Here is a 20,486-nt window from a genome sequence, read left to right on the forward strand (position 1 = left end):
TGGAGCTTAAAGACCAACTATGTGTCTATTCAGGATCAAAACTTTATGAATATATATTTATATAGAGATACATAATTATGCAGATGTGATAAAATTGTAGTAACAAAATTTTGTTAAAGTTAGCGATGATAAATACCACTTTTTCGAGAATAAGCACTGCCCGCATAACTAATTGTATCTGCGTCAACTTTTCCATCATCTTTGCGTTTTTTAGACATATCTGCGATGTAATTGGACACAATCTGATCGAATCTTGGCCCAGTGGATTTACTAGCCAATTCCTTCTCGCAGCGCGAGACTACGTCGGTGAGCAAACGTCCGGATCGGTATAACTTAATGGTTGCTTTGCGCCTCAACCACTTGCATGTATGAAAATGACTGCAAGGATCGAAAACATGTAGAAGATCATAGAACTGATCATACTTCTCACTCATCTTGCGCATCTTGAGCTCATCTAGTTTGGGAATCTGTAGATTAGGTTGTCTGATGATGTGGTACGGATCGAACTCCTCTGAAAAGTTTGAGTAGCGCACAGAAGGCCAATCCAGCTGCAGAAGAGTGTTGTACAGGTACTTCGGATGTCCCAGAATGCCATGGGCGATATCGATCAAACAGAGCTGTGTTCCGGGCACAATATATTCCAGTTCCATCTCAGCAATGCGAATGTCGTTGCCTCGGTACTTTCGCTTCCCAATCCACAGTATGGGCAGATCCTCTGCAGGAACGAGCTTTAACTCCTGAACCAAAGGCGATTCCTGAGAACGATAGTTTACGTTCTTGTTATTCCTACCGTATAGAAAACTACGCTCCGTTGCCGAAAAGACAGGATACTTGTCGTGGGCAGGCAAGAAATGCTCGGAGCGAAACAGCCGATTCATCTCCATTTCGATGACAAAGTACGCCCGGCGATACATGCAGATCCAGATTATTTGGACGAGAACGGCAAGAAATTTCTCGTGAAAGTGCTTATCGCCGGTAGTGTCCGAGAGTTTGACGATCATGTTCAGATGGTAGAACTTGGCCATGTTGTCTTGGTCTTGTAAGATCTCACAGTAGTTGCGGGCCACCAGCATGCGATACTGGGACAAATAGACGGACAAGGTGCACTTCATGTCATTGGTTTGCTCACTCTGCATCTGGGCCATCTGGCCCGAGATTTCATCGCGACGAATCATCACGAACTCAACCATGCGCAAGTAGTACTCAAAGTATATAATAAGTGAGTGGATCAGTTCTTCCACCTGGGGCTGGTGCAAAAAATCAATGAACTTGTACGATAGAAACTCATCTGGCATCACGTAGAGAACCAAGTCACGTATATCAGATATGGACACGACGTCGGCGGCAAAGCTGGACGGAGGACGCATAAATTCCTGCCGGTAGATGAGTTCCTCCTCCTGGTCGATGGTTCGCAAAAACTTGACCCCGTTGGTGGTGATATACCGCTCTCTGGCGTTTTCTAGATCGTTGTGCGGCTGAAAGTTGAGGCAATCCTTTTCTGAATCCCATGACCATTTGCCGCTTTTGTACTTGGGCACATAGTTATCCTTATGAATGCGCTGCATGACGATTAGTATGGAAAATTCGAATATATGGGTTGTAAAAGGTGTAATATTCAGTATAAAGGATTGTAAAAGTTATCACTAGTTTCAGCTCTCGTATATGTATATTTGTTTGGGCAAAACTTTTTGTAGACTTTCGATTTGACAGGAATTCGCATACTATGGGGGGGGGGTCAAAAATTGTATATTTGTATTGAAATGTATATGAAACCCAATACCAAAAGATTTGTGCAAAGAACCCTTGTCTCATAATAATTACAAAATGATATACACTCCACTAGAACTCCGTAGCATTCAACCTAATGTCATTATTCAGTGTTAAACCAAACATAGACTCTTTTATAAAATAAACACTTGGCGAGCTGGCGTCCGGGGCACGTTGTGTGGTAGCTGTGAGCCAGCATGTTTCGGCGCAACATCGCCCATCCGGTCATTCGGCAGTTTATCCTACGCACCGCAGTACTCAATCATCTGGGCAAGTGTCTGCAGAAGCAATGGAACGACTGGAGTCGCCTGAACGCCCAGCTCACCAAAAAAAGATCCCTTAAGGACATGGAATCTCTGGGTGAGGAGACCCGGCAGACACTCGCCGAGTTACAGGCGAAGGCGGACGCCTCGCATCGCCTATTGCAGCGGGAGTACAACGAGCTCTTCACTTACATGATGGACAAACGCGAGATGTGGGATAGTCCCGAGTACTTTAAGGCCAAGACGGCTCTAGGGGCGGCTAACCACAACCTGCGTAAGTTTGTACCCAAGAAACGAATGGACTGAAGGGAGACTTGCCAACGACTGATACGACCATTCCATTCCATACTAAATATATATATATGTGTACGTACAGAGCAATGGATCCAAACAGCGGTTTAACTATTTGTAGAAGGGAATCTCCACGCGTCCGGACTTTGTGTTGACCGCCTCCCAGCAGGTGCAGGCGAAGGTAGAACGATCCATGTGATCAGTATAAAGCTTTCCATCCAGGTGATCCATCTCGTGCTGAGCAATTCTAGCATTCCAGCCGCACAGCTCCAGTTCACCTTGTGCTCCGCTTTGGTTCAGTCCAGCAAGTTTCACACCCTCGAATCGCTCTACCTCCGCGGAGAATCCTCGAACACTCATACAGCCCTCGGGATGTTTCAGTTTTGTGTAGTTGGTCACCGTCAGTACTGGATTGATGAAGACCTGAAGAGTAATATGTTTGGATATATTGGCTTGTGTTGTTTTTGAGAGGTTCATCCTCCAGCTCACCGTCAGTGGCAGCTCGGACATCTGGCGGGACTGGTACACCGTCTCTGGTAACGTCTTCCTGATCTCCCCTTTAAATTCCATGGCTATGATTCTAAGGGAAACTCCGATTTGGGGCGCCGCAATCCCCACACAATCGAACTTTCTAAGAACTTTGACCATCTGCTCCACTATGGCTTCAATCTCTGGCCCGCCTATGTGTTCCTGTGGCACCAAGGCAGCCTGTTGCCGCAACACAGGGTCCCCGATTTGAGTGAAATGATTGTAGGGCGGCAGGTTCGTTCGTTCCGTTGTCCACAGTTGCTGGTACCACTTCCGAAAGGACTGACTGGATACAGGACTTGTGCCCAGGCAGCGTCGGTTTATCACTATTGATTTGCATAGTTTTATCTGGTAATTTAGCAGCATTTTGTGTAATGTTTTGGTTTTAACCTCTATTTTTTTCCCGAACAGCTGACCGACCGGCAGCGGATAGGAATCGACAATCGTATATCGATAGCAAGGATTTCTGTTTGGCGCCTTTCGATAACCCCAAAAAATGAATGAACTTAATTTAAATTCAAAATAAATTACAAACTATTTGTATATTCTTGCATTTATATAGTTTTGATTTATTCAAAAACACAGAATCGTTTTTTTTTTTTTTATCAATTTTATTAAAGATACAGAAAAACTGGCAATCTAAACACATAGCTCAAAGTTTAATAAAAATCTTAAGCGATACAACCGCAAGGGGTTTCTCCATTTCCTTCAGCGTGTTTACTTGTGGAACCAAATGGCGGAGCGACCCTCGGCGGCGTTAATCTGCTCCCAGCTGACGCAGTTGAAGGTGGACACATCCATGCGGTCCACGTAGATAGTTCCATTCAGGTGATCCATCTCGTGCTGGGCTATACGCGCACTCCATCCCTCGAGCTCCATCTCGGAGGGGGTGCCCAGCTTTCCGATGCCCCGAATACGGACCTTATCGTACCGCTCCACCTGAGCGGAATAGCCTCGCACGCTCATACAGCCTTCGGGATGCTTGTTTACCTGGCTGCTGATTATCTCCACCTCCGGATTAACGTATACCTGCATGCATATGATTTATGGTGAGAAAAACTAACTACAGATAGTGGGATGCACTTGAAAAATGATAACTTGTTCTATTTATATTATACAAAGTATTACAGAAGCTACTCAAAATAAGATTTCTCGGCATGCCCTAATTTTCTTGGAATAATTTAAGCCCTATTACTTGCTTTATTTGTAAATATTTGTTTATTACTATAGCTCCACTTACCACCAGGGGTAGTGTGGACATTTTTCGCTCCTCGTAAATCTCCGGCTTAAATTGATCCTTTTTGCCCTCGCGGAACTCCATGGCGATAATGCGCAGCGGTACTCCCACCTGAGGCGCTGCCACGCCCACGCAATCATAGTGACGTAACACCTTCACCATACGATCCACGATCTGATCGACCTCCAGGCTATCAATCTCTTCCGGAGCAACTTCTTCGGCCACTTGGCGCAGCACAGGATCTCCTATCTGAGTGAAGTAATTGTACGGAGGAGTAGCCATGATTCCGGTTACAAGATGAGTCTCTCAACTGAATAACGTTGCTCGATACACTGGCTGTGGGAGCTGCTTTCGAGGTGAGCAGATTTCGAAGCGATAACCTTATCTTTGGAACAGCTGATCTGGCTATGTTAAGAGTAGGAACGATAGGTACACGTTCCGGAAACTGATTCGCACTTCTTCAATTTGAAAGAAACTTTCACATTTCAATTGTAATTTTAAATTCTGAATATTTTTATTCCCAAGTACTGCAGCTTGTTGTTAACAATAATTTTGAAATATTTCCAAACGGAAGTTCCAATAACTTAATCGAAGTAGTATTCGAGCTGACCCTTTTTGTGTCTTTGCTGAACAAGGCTTCCAACGCGGGAAGACGTAATACTGACCAGGTCCTCGGCGTAGGGTGATCCCTTGCGGAGCCTGTACATAACCTTAAAGTAGTTGGCAATGATTTGGTCCACCGTGAGACCAGGAGTCGTATCGTTCATCTCCTTCTCGCACCTGGACACGATGTTGGTGAGCAGCAATCCGCCGGAGCGATAGAACTGAATCAACTTGTCCCGTTTGAGCCACTTTCGTAGAATTGCCATGCTGTGAGGCTCATAGATGCGGTATACCTTGAAGAAGTGCTCGTAGTGTTCGCTCATCTTTCGCATCTTGAGTGCATCCATTTTAGGTATCTCCAAGTATGGCTGTCGAACGATATTGTATGGATCGAACTGGGGGGAGAAGTTCGAGTACCGAACCGTGGGCCAGTCCAAATCCAGGATGGTATTATATAGAGCCTTCAGATGGGAATGCAAAAAAGTGTCAGTGATCGATACAATTTTAAGAGCATTGATTTAACTATAGCTACCTTGGGATGTCCAAGGATACCATGAGCCACATCGATCATACGCAGCTGTGGACCGGGGACGATGTACTCCAGCTCAATCTCTGCTATGCGGCGATCGGTGCCTCGGTACTTCCGTTCCCCGATCCACAGAATGGGCATGTCCTCTTCGGCCACGTGCTGCAATTCCTGGATAAGCGGCGATATCTGAGCCCGATAGTTCACAATCTTGTAATTCTTTCCATAGAGCAGACTCCGTTCCGCCGGCGTGAACTTGAGATACTCCGGCCGGTTCATCACAAAGTGATCGGATCGAAAGAGTCGGTTCATCTCCAATTCGATGACATAGTAAGCCCGTCGATGCATGGCAATCCAAACAATCTGGATCATTACGGCCAGGAATTGCTCATAGAAGACCTTGTCGCGAGCCATGTCCGAGATGTTGACGATCTCCTTAAGGTGGTAATAATGGGCCATGTCGCCTTCGCCCTTCAAAATCACGCTGTAGTTGCGCGCCACCAGAATTCTGTACTGGCTGAGGTAGATGGAGAAGGTCTTCTTCATCTCGATGGTCTGCTCGCTCTGGATCTGGCCTGCCAATTCATCGCGTCGCACCAGGACGAACTCCACCATGCGCAGGAAGTACTCAAAGTAAATGATGAGGGCATGCATGAGCCGATGGACCGGCGGACGGTGCATGAACTCCACGAAGCGGGGTGTGAGCAACTCGCTTGGCATTAGGAAGAGCACCAAGTCACGGATGTCGTTGATAACCACAGTATCAAAATCATAGGTGCTGCTATCACGGATGTAGGCCTGCCGGAAGATGAGCTCCTCCTCCTGGTCAATAGTGCGCAGGAACTTGTAGCCATTCGTGGTGATATACCGTTCCCTGGCGTCCTCCAGATCATTGTGGGGTTCAAAGTGGAGGCTGTCCTTTTCCGTGTCCCAGGACCATTTGCCGCTGTAGTACTTGGGCGTATAGTTGTCCACATGAACCCTCTTCATGGTTTCGTGTTTATTTGTTTTTTATATTTTTGTATTAATTAGTTATTGTTGTTTTTATTGTATTTTTTGTATTGGGGTTTGAGTGTTTAAGAGTTTTTGTGGAGTGAAATTTTGGATTCAAATTTGAAAATAACATGACAGAAAAATAAATTATTTAAAAGGTTGCTTTTTGTAAAATTAAAAGCATACATTTCTAAACAAAGCTTCAAATATAAAATATTATAATCGATGTTGTCCCAAAAAGCCGTTAAAAGTTCGATGACAAAGCCCGGCTTGTTGGTAGAATATCAACAAAACTGCAAAGCTTTTCATTGTTTACGGAAAGCGGATTTCCATTGGCGCGCTTTTCCTATATCGGCCTGTTGCCTCTTGAATCGCGTTGCCCCAGGTAACTGACCAGGCACAAAGCGGCCCAAACAGAGAGCGCGTTCTAACAATGTCACTAGACAGGTGAACCACCACCGTCACCACCATGTAGCACCCTGAGTGTGCTTCTGGATTACAATGGAGCGTTTAGTTCCCGGTGGACGTTCGACGGTGACAGTTGATATAGTATACTCTATATGCTAGTTGAAAAAATCCAGAATAGAACCCCATTTGGGAACGAGAAATGCGGGACAAAGTGGAAGCCTGAGCAAGTGACAAAAATCGCTCATAAATAATCCAGTGAAAATGAAAGCAAATAGCAGAGTTCTAGTGATTTTCATATTTTTGGGCCTTCAAGGGAATGGCAGAGCTACGCAAAAGTCGCAGCTTGGCCAGCCGCTTATACAATTAAGTCACGGTAAGTTGAGCATCCAGCAAGTGAAATTTATTTGTATTAAAACAAATGTATATATAAACTGAGGTCCGATGTGGGAGCCAAGTATTTTGACCTTTAACGCTTCCCTTGGCTTACGCATTATTTTTTTGGAATTTTGTGGTCACCATCCGGGCGAGTGAGTACATCAAAAAATTTGGGACAATCAATATGAGTTAATTGCGAAACCCAGAACTGACCCAAGTGATTCGAGCTGCCAAATCAAGGCAGGTGTACAAAGCGTTCAGGTTAATTGGCATGGCCAACACGCAAGCAAATTGTCAAGTTCCTGTTTTCCTTGATATTTTATTTTTTTCGGGTCCCTGCTAATCGATAAATGTTATTCTATTGTTGTCTTTGCGGAGAAGGGGGTTAACCGATTCGAATGCAGCAAAAAACTACTTGAAAGTCAAGCATAATTTCTGCGGCGGCACAACTGCATTCGCTGCGGGAAATATATGTTGCCATTAGAGTAATTGATCAAACAAACTCGGAACTGGGAACTCGGAAATCAAATATCAAGGGGTAACCAAAAATCAAAAGGCAGTAAAGTAAAGTAAATAACAATTGATAGAAGTCCCTGATGAATCATCATACTGATTGGAATATCCCCTACACCCTTAAAAACATATATAATATTTTTAGAGTTATTCTGCATTTGTAAATTTAAAAACTCAATTATTAAAAAAAAACCGACTTCCGTCTTGTTGATTTTCTATGGAAACGGGGTGAAAGTTCAAGAAACTTGCCAGGATATAATATTTATAGTGTAATGACATGACATTTTTGCAGACAACACCGATGATGATTATCCAGAAATTAAAGACGAAATTCATTTGGAGGACTTCTTTTGGACTGGCTCCGGAGATGGTCCTCCTGATTTTCTAAAGAAGGTACACACCGGCATAACCAAGGGCAAGGATGTAATTGTCAAGACGGAGACGGTGGTGGCCACGGTCTATGTAGATGGGAATAATGTAAGTTGGACTTGACTGTGCCCTAAATAAGCCGGCTCCTTAATTGCGATTGATATCTAGGAAATTGACATTCCCATTTGCATTGACTGCAAACCGGACGATGGGGGCGGAACCTGGGACATGGGTGGAGGTCCTGGGATGCCACCTCTTAACTACTCGGCCACAGATCGTCGTTACTGGCTGCTTACGGTGATGTCTGGCTTTTATACGGCCAAGGATAATCCCACGCTCGAGGAGAAGCTGGCACGTCTCTATCGTCTAGCTTTTACTAGGTAAATGTGACTTTAAGTTAGCTTCATATATAATTTTAAAATATATATTAAACAGACAACAGACCCGTCACCTGGGCATAAATGGGGCCCAGCAAATCGAGGGTGTTAATGTGCCAGCACCCCGGGAACGTCGCAAGTCCCTAAGTATACCCAATGTGAGACCCGAAACTACTACGACGGGATCTCCAGCTGATGATGTGGAAATACTGGACTTGCAGGATGAGGACGATGAGCACTATATTAAGAATGTTAAAAGGCTAGGCGAAGACACTGAATGGACTAATGCCGAGGAGCAGACAGACCAGGAGGAGGAGTCGCCAGAGGTAGCTTCCAATGGGGTCACCACCCCAATACCAACACCAACAGGCAGCACTGAAACAACGATGGATTATGGCGCATACGTTACCCTGATCCCATGGGAGCTTTTACAGCAGAATGGGAAATCGGAAAAGTTGCGGGAAATGCACGAGTCCTTGTTGACTAAGCAACCGCTACAGGAACTACAGGAGCAGCAGGAGAGGCGGAAACAGGAGCAGCTCCAACAACAACAGCAACCTCTTTATAGGAACGAGCACGTCAGAGTTGTCATACACAACCTAACGCAAATTAGCGAGGCGGATGTGCAAAAGTGGAGCACGAACACGCAGGCGGAGGACACGGAGGACATCAACTACGTCAACCTCAAATTGTAAGTGCCTCCACCAACTTGCCGATTTTGTTTATTATTTTGCCAATTCGATTGGGTTATTGAGTGCTTTATACACTTTAAGAGAAAATTGTATGATTAGTTTGGGGTTTATTAATATATCATAAAAAGATACTTGAAAAATATATATTCTTGGACCTAATACAATTTATATTACTGCATATTTTACTGATCCTTTTCTTTATTATATTTATTATTTAATAGCATAAGAGGGTTTATACATAAAGCTCCCTTGACAGGTATAAATATGATACATGGAGATTGCCTTCGATTGCTAGTTAATCTTTAGATATATTAGATTTAATTAAATAGTAAAAAGTAAAGAAGTGTAGTATATAAGTATTTTAAGTTAGTTTTCGTACCCTAATAAACATTTTAAAATTATAAATTTCTTTTTATATAATTATTTTAGCAGCAATGACAGACCCATAGCCAACCAAACGGAGCTCATCTATACCGTCCTGGTTAATGGTCGTCCCATTTTGGCCACCACAGCAGCCAAGGATATGGAGTTGGTCAGTGAAGACGAGGCGGTCAAGACGTTTGGGCAGGCGGTCTATATGAAATCGGAACGTAAGAGGAAATATAATTATCTCTATTTAAGTACAATCCAATTTGTCCATTTTTCCATAGCCTATATAAGAGAACCTACGGCCACGGCTCTGGCACCGGTTCCACGGAGTGGCCAGGCTGGCTTCTTTAATTCTGTTAAGAATAATGTGGCTCTGGTGGTCATTAGTTCCTTGGCCATCCTTCTGCTAATGCTGCTCCTTGTGGCTGTCCTACTTCTTGGAAGAACACGAGCTCGCCAAAGGGAACTGAGTGCGGTCAACAGGTGAGTGGAAGATTATCACAAATATCTTTAATTTATTTCCTTAAAATCACCTTAAAGGAGACTAACTTAATTAAAGTTCAATTTACAGGAATTCTTCCCGCAACGAACTACTCTCCGAGGGTCAATCGATCCGACCCACAACGAGTGAAAGGACCGAAGGAGAACCAAGTCCGGATCGCCATTCCCGGGAAGTTGGAGTACGCAACTATTCGTACGATCGGGAGCCACGCATCAGTTTTCCAGCTCCACCGGCGGAGACCCGTTCCCGTCGTCGCGATTCCGTTTCCTCCTCGACGGACAACACCTCCGATTCTTCGGTTTATTGTCCCATTAATCCGCCGAGTGCCGATGTCCAGCGGATTCTGGATGACAAGGCAGCCCGCTTGTTCGATGGCCACAAAAGGCGGCATCAGTACGATCGTGCCGAGGGGCATGAGGAAACGGTATACACCTCTGTGGTGTCCGAGAAGAAGGGTGACAAGTCCAGGCACAAGTCGAGAAGGCGTTATCTAAATGAGAACCGAGTGGGTTCCCTGGAGACGAGTCCCGTTCAGGGATCGCTGGCCGGTCATTCCTCCACTGAGGAAGTGGAATCCCCAGAGGTGCAGCGCCGTAGCTACGAAAACTTTCAGAGAAACGAGGCCTACAATCCGCACAACAACTATCACAGGAACAAGCTCTTGACCCAGAAGGCCGGAAGTGGTGTCGTCTCGCCGGAGGCCATCAACAAGGAAATCGTTGGAAACATGTCACCGGATACTGCCAGCGTGGGCTCTTTCCTTTCAATGGCCTCCGTGAGGGCCTTCCCGAAGAGCGCTTTGCCGGAGCCACTGAATCGAGTGCTGGATCCCGTGTTCGTTACCTACTACGACAATGTGAATGCCGTAGCGCCGCACAACTCTACGCGATCGCTGAGGACCCTCTCCCAGAAGGGATCTAAGGACTCTACCATTGCTACCATAGCCAGCTTCCCGAGTCCCAAGGCACCGCGCACAGTGCGCTCAGCCTCACAAAGCGATAATCCGGATCCCGGCGTGGTCGGTCCCGTTGTCTGGGAGCGGCACAAGAAGAAGCAGAGCCAGGGTGAGCCGGGTGGCGGGAAACCAAATCCCAATCCCAGTCCCAGTAACAACAACAACAACGACGACGATGACGGTGACGATAACGCCGCCGCCGATAAGGACGATGGCGATGTGCGATTCGGCGCCAAGTCGCGTTACTAGGACAACCCGTAGTCGTTGATTAACTAACTGTTATTGCTTGCACACACCAGACCCGTAACTAACAACGTAGCTAATAGCGATTGCGACCTATGTTACCTCTCCACCAACCTGTAGTCCCTCGGTAAAGTCCGCTCCTCTATCCGTACTCAACCTCTCTCTCGAATCGATCTTCCCCAGAGGCCCTGACCTATACGGATTACCATGCGAGTCCGCTGCACAATCCCTCGGCCATCCGTAATCATTATGAGGGGCTCCTCGAGGGCGCCCTGCAGATGTACTCCAGCCAGGATGACATCCCCATGCCGCTGCCCACGCAGAATTTCACCAACAGCCGGCGGGCCACGAAGCGCGAACATAGGGGCTCCTCTGCCGGTTTGCCCAGGTGATAGAGAGGGACTTTAAAAAGGCCGAAAGAAGTTATTAAAATGTATTTACATTTTCTAGCTTCCATCCGGAATCCAGCAGCAGGATCACTTCAGATCGCCCGGCCACTGCCCAGCCGGAGAAGACCTCCAAGTCGGCGCACTCTACGCAGCCACCATCACCCACTTACAGTGCCTGGGGCGGCGGTAGCATGTATAGCTCCCATTCCACCCTGAACCGACCTTTGAGCGCAGGTCCCATCCATCGGGTGGAAAACCGACTGGACATATCCAGTCAGGCAGCATCGGGCACGGGAACAGCGCCCCTCATTGAGGCCATACAGAGCGAGCTGCGAAAGTTCAAGCAGCAGCAAGAGCAGGAGTAGTTCTCCACAATAAATGATCTTAACATATATTTGTCATGTCGATGGAATGTCATCCACAACAGCATATCTGTACCAAAAAATGTTTGCAATTCATTTAGAATAAACTTTTCTTAATACCAATGAGGTATCTCTTTAGTTGTGTTAGCCGAAATTTATCAATATTTTAATAGACAAATTGTTTTACAAAACATAGTTTAAAAATGTCATAACTAAGCCAAAAAAAGCATTAATTTTAATTCGGAAAGCTGTTCTATGCTAACAAATCTGCATATCATTTTACAAATTCAAATTTTTGTCAATTTTTTTAAGTTTTAACGATGTAACCCCTTATCATTTGTTTGGAAAATTTTTTAAAATTTTATTTTTCAACCAAACATGTCTTTATCGACTCAACTGTTGATTATGATCAAGAATATATATAATTTATAGGGTCGGAAATGACTTCTTCACATCGTTAGAAGCTTTTGACTAAAATTATAATACCCTTGCAAGGGTACTTATGGGTTGTATTTATAATTTTTAAAATAAATTTACATAAAGTCTTAATATCAGAGAGCATATCGAGGTACGATTTAAATAAAGATACATTTTGTAACTTTAATAAATTAGTACAAGAAAGCCATTGTGCAGGTTAGTTAATTTATTTTATTATATATTTATTTACATAATATTCGATTGCCAGTAGTAGTACAACACACAAAGACATTAAATACAAGCTCTCACCAGCCCTTGATTCAGTATTATTTTGTATATATTTGACCGAAAAACATATTTACTTATTGTTTTGTATGCCCATTACAATATTCAATTAGAAGCGTTCTCTTGTATATCAAAAAAATTAATTACTACGCTGTGTCTTTGTTCGGAGTGGAGTTCGAGTGGGAGTGAGTGTCTAGTTGAATTCCTTTTGTCCCTTGGCATAGGCCTTGGCGTCCACACTGCGCTTGCCGAGCCGAGGGCCAAACCACAGGCCCGAGGAGGCACTGGGTCCCGTGCGCTTATCCAGCACCTGTTGCAGGGCCAGGAGGTGGGCCCACTTGCGCAGCTCGGCATCACCGCCGCGGCCAACGCGCGGAAAGGCCACCAGACCGGTGGCTCGCTTCTGGAAATCAGCCTCTGGAAATGGTAGGTCCCCGGGCATTTAGCCAATAAATTATGACCACAACTCCAGGCAAAGGACTCACCGTTATAGTCCTCCGGGGAGGCATCACCATAAATGCCGTCGAGGACCGCGGCGTCCAGTCCGTCGCGCAGACTGTTGGCCAGACTGGGATCTCCGCGACCGACGCGAGGAAAGGCATATAGCCCCATATTGGCACCACGTCGATTCTTGTCGTGCTCCATTTCTATATATATGGATTAAGGTATAACTTAATTTAATACATTGATTTAAGTTAAAAGCCTTAAAGCGCTTTTGAATATTAAAATACATTAGAGAAAGAAATTCATGCTGAGAAAAAGTTGTTCTGGAATCGTAAAAAAACAGATTTCTAGCTTGTATCTAAAAAATATTCTTAATGGTTAAGTATGGTATTTAACTTCATTAAGATTTAATTAATTTATTTTAAAAAAATGATTAATAAGCTTTTATGGTAGAAAAACATTCCCAGAATTGATAAATTAATGTAGAATATTTGAGAAAATGGAATAATGGTCTGGAAGAGGTTTTGGGTATTGGTTTACCTTTATCTTTCAACGTTGCTGCAAATGATGTGTAAAAACAAAATTAAAGAAATAAACACTTTATGAGCTTTTAAATGAATAATTATCTGTTCAATAATGTTAAAGTCCCATAAATTTAAAATTCTTAAAGACATAGAAGTTTAATATAGATCTCATATTCTTATAAAGGTACTTAAACTTCATTTTTAAAGCCTCAAAAATCAAATATTAAATTTTTAAGAACCTGTTTAAGTCCTCTTAAAGCCCAATTCACTCACCTGCCGCACTGAATTCTGCAATAAGAACAAGCACTAGAATTGCGTTCAGCAAGCTGGACATACTCAGCATGGATTTCATTGCAAAACCAAACTTATTAATATTTGACACTTTTTTAGGGCTAAAATGTGAACGTGTTTCACAACTGATGATTCTCTCGGAACGGTCACTTGATTTCTGATTGTCCTGCTCAAAGTTCAGGTTCTTTTATAGGCCAGAAAAAGCGTCGGAGAGACAACCAAATAAATTGCTTCAGGGACAACGGGGCGGCTGATGAATGTTGCCGGCGCTGTGGGATGCAAATAGGTGTTGCTAGCAACAGGTTGCCCCCACCTTCCACACTGGCAACATGTTGCGGCAGTATGTTTTAGATTCGTTTATTGCTCACACAGACTATGGACCTTAAATACTAACGTAACTATGCTACTCCTTGTGAAGGAGTCTCCCTAGAGCCATCCGGAGATCATGCGTCCCGTGACCGTGGACTTTCCTCGCTCTCCGCCAGCTGCGGCGCTGCTCTGGCCCACCTTGATGGCCGGTTTTAGCGGAGCAGCTCCAGGTTTCTTATCCTTGTCATCTCCTGGCTTCTTGTCCTTGTCATCTCCTGGCTTCTTGTCCTTGTCATCTCCCGGCTTCTTGTCCTTGTCAGCTCCTGGCTTCTTGTCCTTGTCATCACCTGGCTTCTTGTCTTTGTCGTCGCCAGGTTTCTTGTCCTTTCCATCGTCTGGTTTCTTATCCTTATCCTCACCAGATTTCTTATCCTTGTCATCGCCTGGCTTCTTGTCCTTGTCATCTCCTGGCTTCTTGTCCTTATCGTCGCCAGGTTTCTTGGCATCCTGTCCGTTCTTCTTGTCATCCGGCTTGCCAGCGCCATTGGTGGCTTTCGTTCCCTCGGGAGCAGATCCCTTGGCCCCTGGTTTTAGATCGGAATCAGGCTTAGCACCCGCTGGAGCCGAAGGAGCTGCACTCTTGGCGGCTCCATTGGTGCCTGCTGGCTTGGAGCTGTCGGTTTTGGAGGATTCCTCTTTCTTGCCAGCTGCCTCCGGTTTGGCAGGTTCTCCGGATTTTGGTGCTGATGGCTTGGTATCTGCGGGCTTGGAGGGAGGAGCCGGAGCACTTGGTTTTTGCTGATCAGTTGGCTTGGCCCCAGTACCATTGGTGGCTGTCTGGGGCTTGGGAGCACCGCCACCGGGAGGTGGCTTCTGATCTCCAGGCTTGGCACCTGGAGCTCCTGGTGGCTTGGAGTCCTTGGGTGGCTGCGACTTGTTCTTGTCATCCGTTGGCTTCTTATCATCGTCCGGCTTCTTCATGGTTCCTTCTGGCGGCTTCTTATCTTTATCTTTCTCATCCACATTTTTCACAGAGGCTCTCAGAGCAGCAGCTGCCATCATGGAAACTCCGCCACTCGGTGCTGCTTTCTTGGACTGCAAATTAAGTTTAACTTTTAAGTAAGACAAAGGAGAATAAATATAAAACTATACCCCAGAGGCATCTAGTGGTTTTTTCTCCTCCTCGCCATTGGCACCACCCTCATCATCGGCCAAGGAAACCTCATCGGCTGCCATCTTCTTCCTCATGAACTTGACGTAGGCCACTCTTGTGGCACGGGTCACTTCACCCAGGTTCGGATTGAATTCTGGTAGAGATTAGGACTAGTTTATAGAGGTTTTAATAAGGATAAACAGCTTGGTCTGACCTATCAACTGAGTCTGGTTCATCTGGAGACCTTCGTTGGCCTGCTCGATGATCTTCCTCCTCAGACTGCGTTGGCTGTGGCGCTGCATTGATGAGCGCTTGCTACCAATAGGATCCGCGGCATAGGTGTTCTTCCTGGCAATGGCATTCCAGTCCTTGTCTCTGTAAGATATAATTTCAAGATAATAATTTACAATATATATAATATATAAGCAACTTACCCCTTTTGAGTCTTCTTCCTGCCTATGACCTTGGCCAAAGACGAGAAGATGTCCCTTCCGTTTTCATTTTCATTCATTTCCTGCTTTAGATTCTCCACAAAACCAATCTGGAAGTCCTTCAGGATACGACGTTCCATCACTTTGCCCTTGGTGGTTCGGGCCACTCCTGAAAGTTAGTAGATTCGAAGGGAGTTCCTTTATTGCATGTGAATTGCCTCATCCTCACCCTGACTCTTCTTTTCGATGTCGGGCACATCCCAACTGTTGTTCGTGAAAATCTCCAAAAGTTCGAATCTCAAAGAGCTAATGTCCTGGCGCACCTCAATGATATCATCCTCGGTAATGCCGTAATCGTCCCGCCTCCTCTGCTCCGCCGTAATGTAGCGCCGCACCAGCAGCTTCATCACTTTGTCATGCAGGACCTGTGCCCGTTCCATCGACTTGCGCTGCGCGTTGGCGTAAGAGACAAGGAAGAGAGTAAGAGAGAGTGGGGTTTAAAAGGATGCAGGACATTCGTGGTATTGACGCATAGCAACCTCAGCATGAGCTTGATTGAAAATGATTTTCCCTAAGATTTGTCTTGATTGCTGTGACTCTCACTGTGACTGAGCCTTAAACTCAGGGACAAAGGATATTTAAATTTTGAATTTTACCCTCACAAGCTTTAGTATTCAGTTAACTTATTTCTATAGAAATTACCAAGTGTTTATCTAAGAAATTTGTAATAATAATATGGTATTTAAAATTTTTACCATAAAGCTCTTGGTTCTTGAAGGCCGCTTCCTGCCCAGAGTTTTTCTCAGCATCTTCATGTTGGGACAGAGATTGAAGGGAGGTGGAATGGTGCCGCCATCCTCGAAGTAGCTCATCCATAACTGCGAACGGGCGAACTTCCACTCCACGTCGGCTCGCTCCGAAATGATCTGGTACGAGTTAGACATCATGGCAATCAGCATGTTGAGGAGCACAATGATATTGATCACCGAATAAGAACCGAACATGAGCAGGGCCCAGAACCGGGTGAAACTCTTGATACCAGCCAGATCGAAAGAAACGAGATCCACCAGACCGAAGGAGGCCCAGAAAAGTGACTGCGATGTTTCAAACAAGCTGAAAATATGGTGAAGTGATATGGATTGCAATAAGTTTAAATACAGACTTATTTTTTAATAAAATACCCATCAACCTACTTGGAAAATCGTCGCCAAATGGTACAGGCCTTCTCCTGGTCATCGAAATCCGCCACATCTGGATGCAGATGATAGCACTTGTTCTTCTCCAGCTCGGCATAGTACCACAGCAGCTGATTCAGACCACAGCCAAAGGCAAACAGCACCAGGGTGTAGATGAAGAAGAACTTTATGATGTCGATTATCATCCTTCCCAGGGAAACTTGCAGAGGACCCAAATGGGGATTTATAGAGAAGATGTGCACAAGTTTCAGATACGAAAAGACCATGCCAGCTGCAAAGGCGCCCTCCGATAAAAGCATAGGATCAAAAGGATGCCAGTGCTCTCGCGGGAAGTACGGATCTATGCCTCGGAACCAGAGATCCCTCTTTAAATGTAAATTTAAAAACATACATATTAAAATATAATACAATTCCTCAAACCCACTTACATGCACTATAACCCAAGCGGTGGCCCTACAAAGAATCCACGTCACATAGAACATATTCGATATATAGTCGACTATATTCCACAGATCCATAATATACTCAAACAGACCGTCCGAGTACAGCGACTTGAGTTCCTCAAATATCAGAGCCATGATATAGGTTATAATAGCCAGTTCTATGGGTCCTGGTAAGGAGCCACGTTCGTGTTTACGCCAATCTTCCAGCATGGTCAGCATCCAGGGAAAGGCCAGAAGTTCAAAGGTGATTTGCACCACTCTCAAAGAGGCGGCGCCCAGGAGCACTAGAAATAAATCATATTATTAACACTCATATGGATATATAAATCCAAAAGGTATATCTACTCAGAAAGAACATGTAGGAGCAGGAATGTGTAATGAACTTGACAAAAGGCTTGCGCATAAACTTGGCTCCATCGGAGTCCGGGGCCAGGATGTACTTCAAACTGTAGATGGGAAAGCTGCAGCCCAGTTTCACCACATCCATGAGTTGCTGCGAGGCCTGTTTGCGCCGGAAACCAGGCAGTCCGTCATACCAAATGGCAGCCAGTAATTGTTGTACATTGGGATGTGCCACAAACTATTAAGGATTTATTAATGTATTAATTTATGATCAACATAAACAAAGATATCATACTAATGTATTCCAAATGTGACCCAAAACTCACCGTCTTCTGCTTGTATCGAATGGCCAGCTTCAATCGCTCCAAAGTCTGCCGCTGACCCGGACACCATATATCGTGGGATGGCTCATGGTTAAAGTTGAGCATCACCTCGAGCTCCATGGATGTGCGTGCATGGTCCAGGAGCGATGTTCCAAAATCCTGCACCATCTGACGCATCTCCTGTTGGGCAAACACAAACAAAGGTCGCATTCAGAGCACTACCCATGCTTACATTGGCTACAACTACACAGTGGAGATGGTCTTGCGTACCGTGTATTCGGCACGGAATTCCGATTCCATGGCCTGCAGGCGTTTCAGTTCCCAGGACAGCTGGAAGGCGGTTAGGACAGGGTCCCGTGAGCTGAGTGCTATCAAAGAGCTGGCCGAGAGTGCCCTATAGGCGTTGATTCTCGATTGGGAGTGGCGCAGGGAGTCGGTGGTCTGCGAGGTAACGCACTCGTCACAGCCGCACCTAATGGGTACAAAAGGATCTTAATATAATTTAATTTCCATCTTAATTAATTTTAGTTTTTAAAATGAAAGTAATTCCCTAGCATTGAGCACTTATTTCCCCTTAAATTCCATAACTCTGTATGAATTTCCACCCAAAGTAGTCATAAGATGATTATAATTAGAACAACCCCTCAGCTTTGGGCTTTGGAGCAGCATGAGTGCAATACGCGATGGACAAACAAAGGTACGTGCCGGACGGAGGACGAGGTGGCTCACCAGTCACAACTCTCTACTCACTTGACGTCGTGCGGCATGGGCAGCGTGGCGCCGCGATCCAGGAGTATTTTGAGTATCTCATAGTTATTCCGGTGGGCGGCCAGGATGAGGGGCGTGATGTCCACTGTAAATGTGGACTTGGAGCGGTCCACTGCCTCCCAGCTCTGGCAAGGTAACAATTATGAGTGTTCAAGTTGGGTAACCTACACACACACATGAAACCTACATAGGGCTGGCCCTCCTTGTGGTTCGTCTCCTCCCACTGCAGCAGCTCCTCCACAGCCTCCACATACTCCTCGGATATGGCATGGAGGAGAGCATCGCCCACTTCAATGTTGTTCTCCAAAAGGATCACCATCAGGTCAAAGTTCTCGTTCTCGATGGCCGAAATGAGGGCTGAGCGATTCATGGGATCGGTGCAGTTAATATTGAACTTATCCGAACCGAGATACTCCTCAAGGATCCTTTAAGGACGAAAGTGTTTAACCACAGGCAAACTAAGTAGCAGTGCTGCCAACAGCTAACAGTTCAGAACAAATAAAAGTAAAACAGGACAACAAAAGGATATGCGAAATAAAAATAAAGTATCCCGAAAAAGTTCTTGATGAAAACACAAATTTGGCAGCACTGAGTGTAAAGGACCTTGTGACCCTACTTCTTGACACCCGGAAGGTCACCACGCTCGCAGGACAATATGAAATTCTTCTCCACATCACTGAGTATGTACTCCTCGGCCATCATCAGATCGTAATCCAGGCGCGAGCCGAGAGCCTTCTCGGCATCCGATTCCGTAGTCGGCTGCATATCTTCGGTATTTATGACTTGCTTTTTCGGAACAATTGGCTTCTTCACATCTCACAACACTCCGGGGGGCTTGAGTCCCTGCACTGTGAGTGTCCTAGCCGTAATCCTTTCGCGCACTTTATCCTTTAGTGTTCCGCCATCGCGCGATGCTTAGTCTCCGATTACCCGCACTGGACTGACCAGAAGGCGGCAGCCACCAGACGGTATATTCCACTAATTACATTAGCGCCGGACACTTGGATACTTGGAAACTCGGTCAATGTATAAGGCGAATCGCAAGTCAATGGGCCCATTTGTGGTCAAGCGGTAGGTAGTTGTGGGGCTGCCCATCCGGGAGGCAGACACCGATTTAAGCATAGGTATTTGGCCATTGCTACCCATGTTACCTGGCGGCTGCACGTGATGAGCCAGCAGCACATTTATTTTCTTCGATTTTCGAAGCCATAGCACCGAGATCGGTCAGCTTTGATGCATAAAAATCCATACTATGCAAGTGGCTGCATGGCGGAATGTGTTTTAAAAGGTAATTACTTAATTATTATTTTCTTTAGGCAAATCAAGGCACTAAGCACTAAGACTAACTAAGTGCCTCAGAGGTAAAGTATAAGTTTGTATAAAATGTTACTTAATTTTGTATTGATTTAGTAGTTATTTTAGTGTGATAATACATCTAAATTATACTGGTTCAAGTGAAGGGAAATGCTCAACTTTAACACTCACACTCTAGCTCTCTATCCCTCTCTCTCTCTCTTTTAGGTATGTCTGGCTCCTTCTCTGTGCAGCTCTAGAGCTCGCTTTCTCTGAAACTCACTCTGCCTCCCTTTAGCCTCTGCCTCTTTCTCTCTAGTGCTCTCTCTCTCACTTTCTCTGTTCTCTTTACTGGGGGACTATAAATACAGGTACTGGCCGCTGCACCGGTCTCATTCTGTTCGCGACCACGTCAGTGTTTACATCTATGGTGATAGTGATAATGATAGTGATTGCCCTCCGACCCCAAAATATGTCACCTGGCTAATGCAATACTTCTGGATAA

General features: G+C 45.2%; 8 protein-coding genes across 11 annotated transcripts; 2 read left to right on the top strand and 6 right to left on the bottom strand.

The window, feature by feature from the left end:
* Positions 1-28: 28 nt before the first annotated feature.
* Positions 29-1,565, bottom strand: LOC110189980 (protein phosphatase 1 regulatory subunit 36). Its single transcript, XM_020960272.2, has one exon. It carries the CDS (start codon positions 1,563-1,565, stop codon positions 120-122), a length of 1,446 nt encoding a protein of 481 aa, XP_020815931.2. The 3' UTR covers positions 29-119.
* Positions 1,566-1,964: 399 nt separating this feature from the next.
* LOC110190018 (uncharacterized) lies at positions 1,965-2,629 on the top strand. 2 transcript variants are annotated; one of them, XM_086839739.1, is made up of 2 exons: positions 1,965-2,304; positions 2,407-2,629. In XM_086839739.1, the coding sequence occupies exons 1-2, from the start codon at positions 1,965-1,967 to the stop codon at positions 2,430-2,432; spliced, it is 366 nt and encodes a 121-aa protein (XP_086695865.1). In that variant the 3' UTR covers positions 2,433-2,629. The 2 variants fall into 2 exon arrangements, with proteins under 2 accessions (XP_086695865.1, XP_020815977.2); XM_020960318.2 differs by having other exon boundaries at positions 1,965-2,421.
* Positions 2,372-3,309, bottom strand: LOC110190006 (peptide deformylase, mitochondrial). The gene is made up of 2 exons (XM_020960308.2): positions 2,811-3,309; positions 2,372-2,744 (listed from the first exon to the last, which is right to left on the bottom strand). Exons 1-2 carry the CDS (start codon positions 3,213-3,215, stop codon positions 2,433-2,435), a joined length of 717 nt encoding a protein of 238 aa, XP_020815967.2. The 5' UTR covers positions 3,216-3,309; the 3' UTR covers positions 2,372-2,432.
* A 130-nt stretch (positions 3,310-3,439) lies between these two features.
* On the bottom strand, positions 3,440-4,474 carry LOC110190637 (peptide deformylase, mitochondrial). Its single transcript, XM_020961238.2, has 2 exons — positions 4,090-4,474; positions 3,440-3,878 (listed from the first exon to the last, which is right to left on the bottom strand). The coding sequence occupies exons 1-2, from the start codon at positions 4,366-4,368 to the stop codon at positions 3,567-3,569; spliced, it is 591 nt and encodes a 196-aa protein (XP_020816897.2). The 5' UTR covers positions 4,369-4,474; the 3' UTR covers positions 3,440-3,566.
* Positions 4,475-4,575: 101 nt separating this feature from the next.
* Positions 4,576-6,390, bottom strand: LOC110190628 (protein phosphatase 1 regulatory subunit 36-like). The gene is made up of 2 exons (XM_020961226.2): positions 5,222-6,390; positions 4,576-5,150 (listed from the first exon to the last, which is right to left on the bottom strand). Exons 1-2 carry the CDS (start codon positions 6,203-6,205, stop codon positions 4,671-4,673), a joined length of 1,464 nt encoding a protein of 487 aa, XP_020816885.2. The 5' UTR covers positions 6,206-6,390; the 3' UTR covers positions 4,576-4,670.
* Positions 6,391-6,720: 330 nt separating this feature from the next.
* LOC110191358 (uncharacterized) lies at positions 6,721-11,885 on the top strand. 2 transcript variants are annotated; one of them, XM_020962206.2, is made up of 9 exons: positions 6,721-6,989; positions 7,797-7,981; positions 8,042-8,253; positions 8,309-8,941; positions 9,372-9,532; positions 9,593-9,794; positions 9,883-10,877; positions 11,195-11,399; positions 11,462-11,885. In XM_020962206.2, the coding sequence occupies exons 1-9, from the start codon at positions 6,878-6,880 to the stop codon at positions 11,763-11,765; spliced, it is 3,009 nt and encodes a 1,002-aa protein (XP_020817865.2). In that variant the 5' UTR covers positions 6,721-6,877; the 3' UTR covers positions 11,766-11,885. The 2 variants fall into 2 exon arrangements, with proteins under 2 accessions (XP_020817865.2, XP_086695858.1); XM_086839732.1 differs by having other exon boundaries at positions 9,375-9,532.
* Positions 11,886-12,387: 502 nt separating this feature from the next.
* Capa (cardio acceleratory peptide capability) lies at positions 12,388-13,922 on the bottom strand. Of its 2 annotated transcripts, XM_086839736.1 has the most exons (4): positions 13,706-13,922; positions 13,449-13,466; positions 12,950-13,111; positions 12,388-12,881 (listed from the first exon to the last, which is right to left on the bottom strand). In XM_086839736.1, exons 1-4 carry the CDS (start codon positions 13,782-13,784, stop codon positions 12,658-12,660), a joined length of 483 nt encoding a protein of 160 aa, XP_086695862.1. In that variant the 5' UTR covers positions 13,785-13,922; the 3' UTR covers positions 12,388-12,657. The 2 variants fall into 2 exon arrangements, with proteins under 2 accessions (XP_086695862.1, XP_020817614.2); XM_020961955.2 differs by lacking the exon at positions 13,449-13,466.
* A 142-nt stretch (positions 13,923-14,064) lies between these two features.
* trp (transient receptor potential) lies at positions 14,065-19,833 on the bottom strand. The gene is made up of 14 exons (XM_020960401.2): positions 19,305-19,833; positions 18,876-19,113; positions 18,671-18,813; positions 18,191-18,392; positions 17,924-18,100; positions 17,601-17,835; positions 17,241-17,539; positions 16,810-17,177; positions 16,372-16,729; positions 15,846-16,065; positions 15,620-15,785; positions 15,400-15,560; positions 15,185-15,339; positions 14,065-15,127 (listed from the first exon to the last, which is right to left on the bottom strand). The coding sequence occupies exons 1-14, from the start codon at positions 19,451-19,453 to the stop codon at positions 14,150-14,152; spliced, it is 3,849 nt and encodes a 1,282-aa protein (XP_020816060.2). The 5' UTR covers positions 19,454-19,833; the 3' UTR covers positions 14,065-14,149.
* Between the last annotated feature and the right edge of the window lie 653 nt (positions 19,834-20,486).

Source organism: Drosophila serrata, unplaced genomic scaffold (genome assembly GCF_035046125.1).
Source record: "Drosophila serrata isolate PLE 108 unplaced genomic scaffold, ASM3504612v1 contig_376, whole genome shotgun sequence".
Lineage (NCBI taxonomy): Eukaryota > Metazoa > Arthropoda > Insecta > Diptera > Drosophilidae > Drosophila > Drosophila serrata.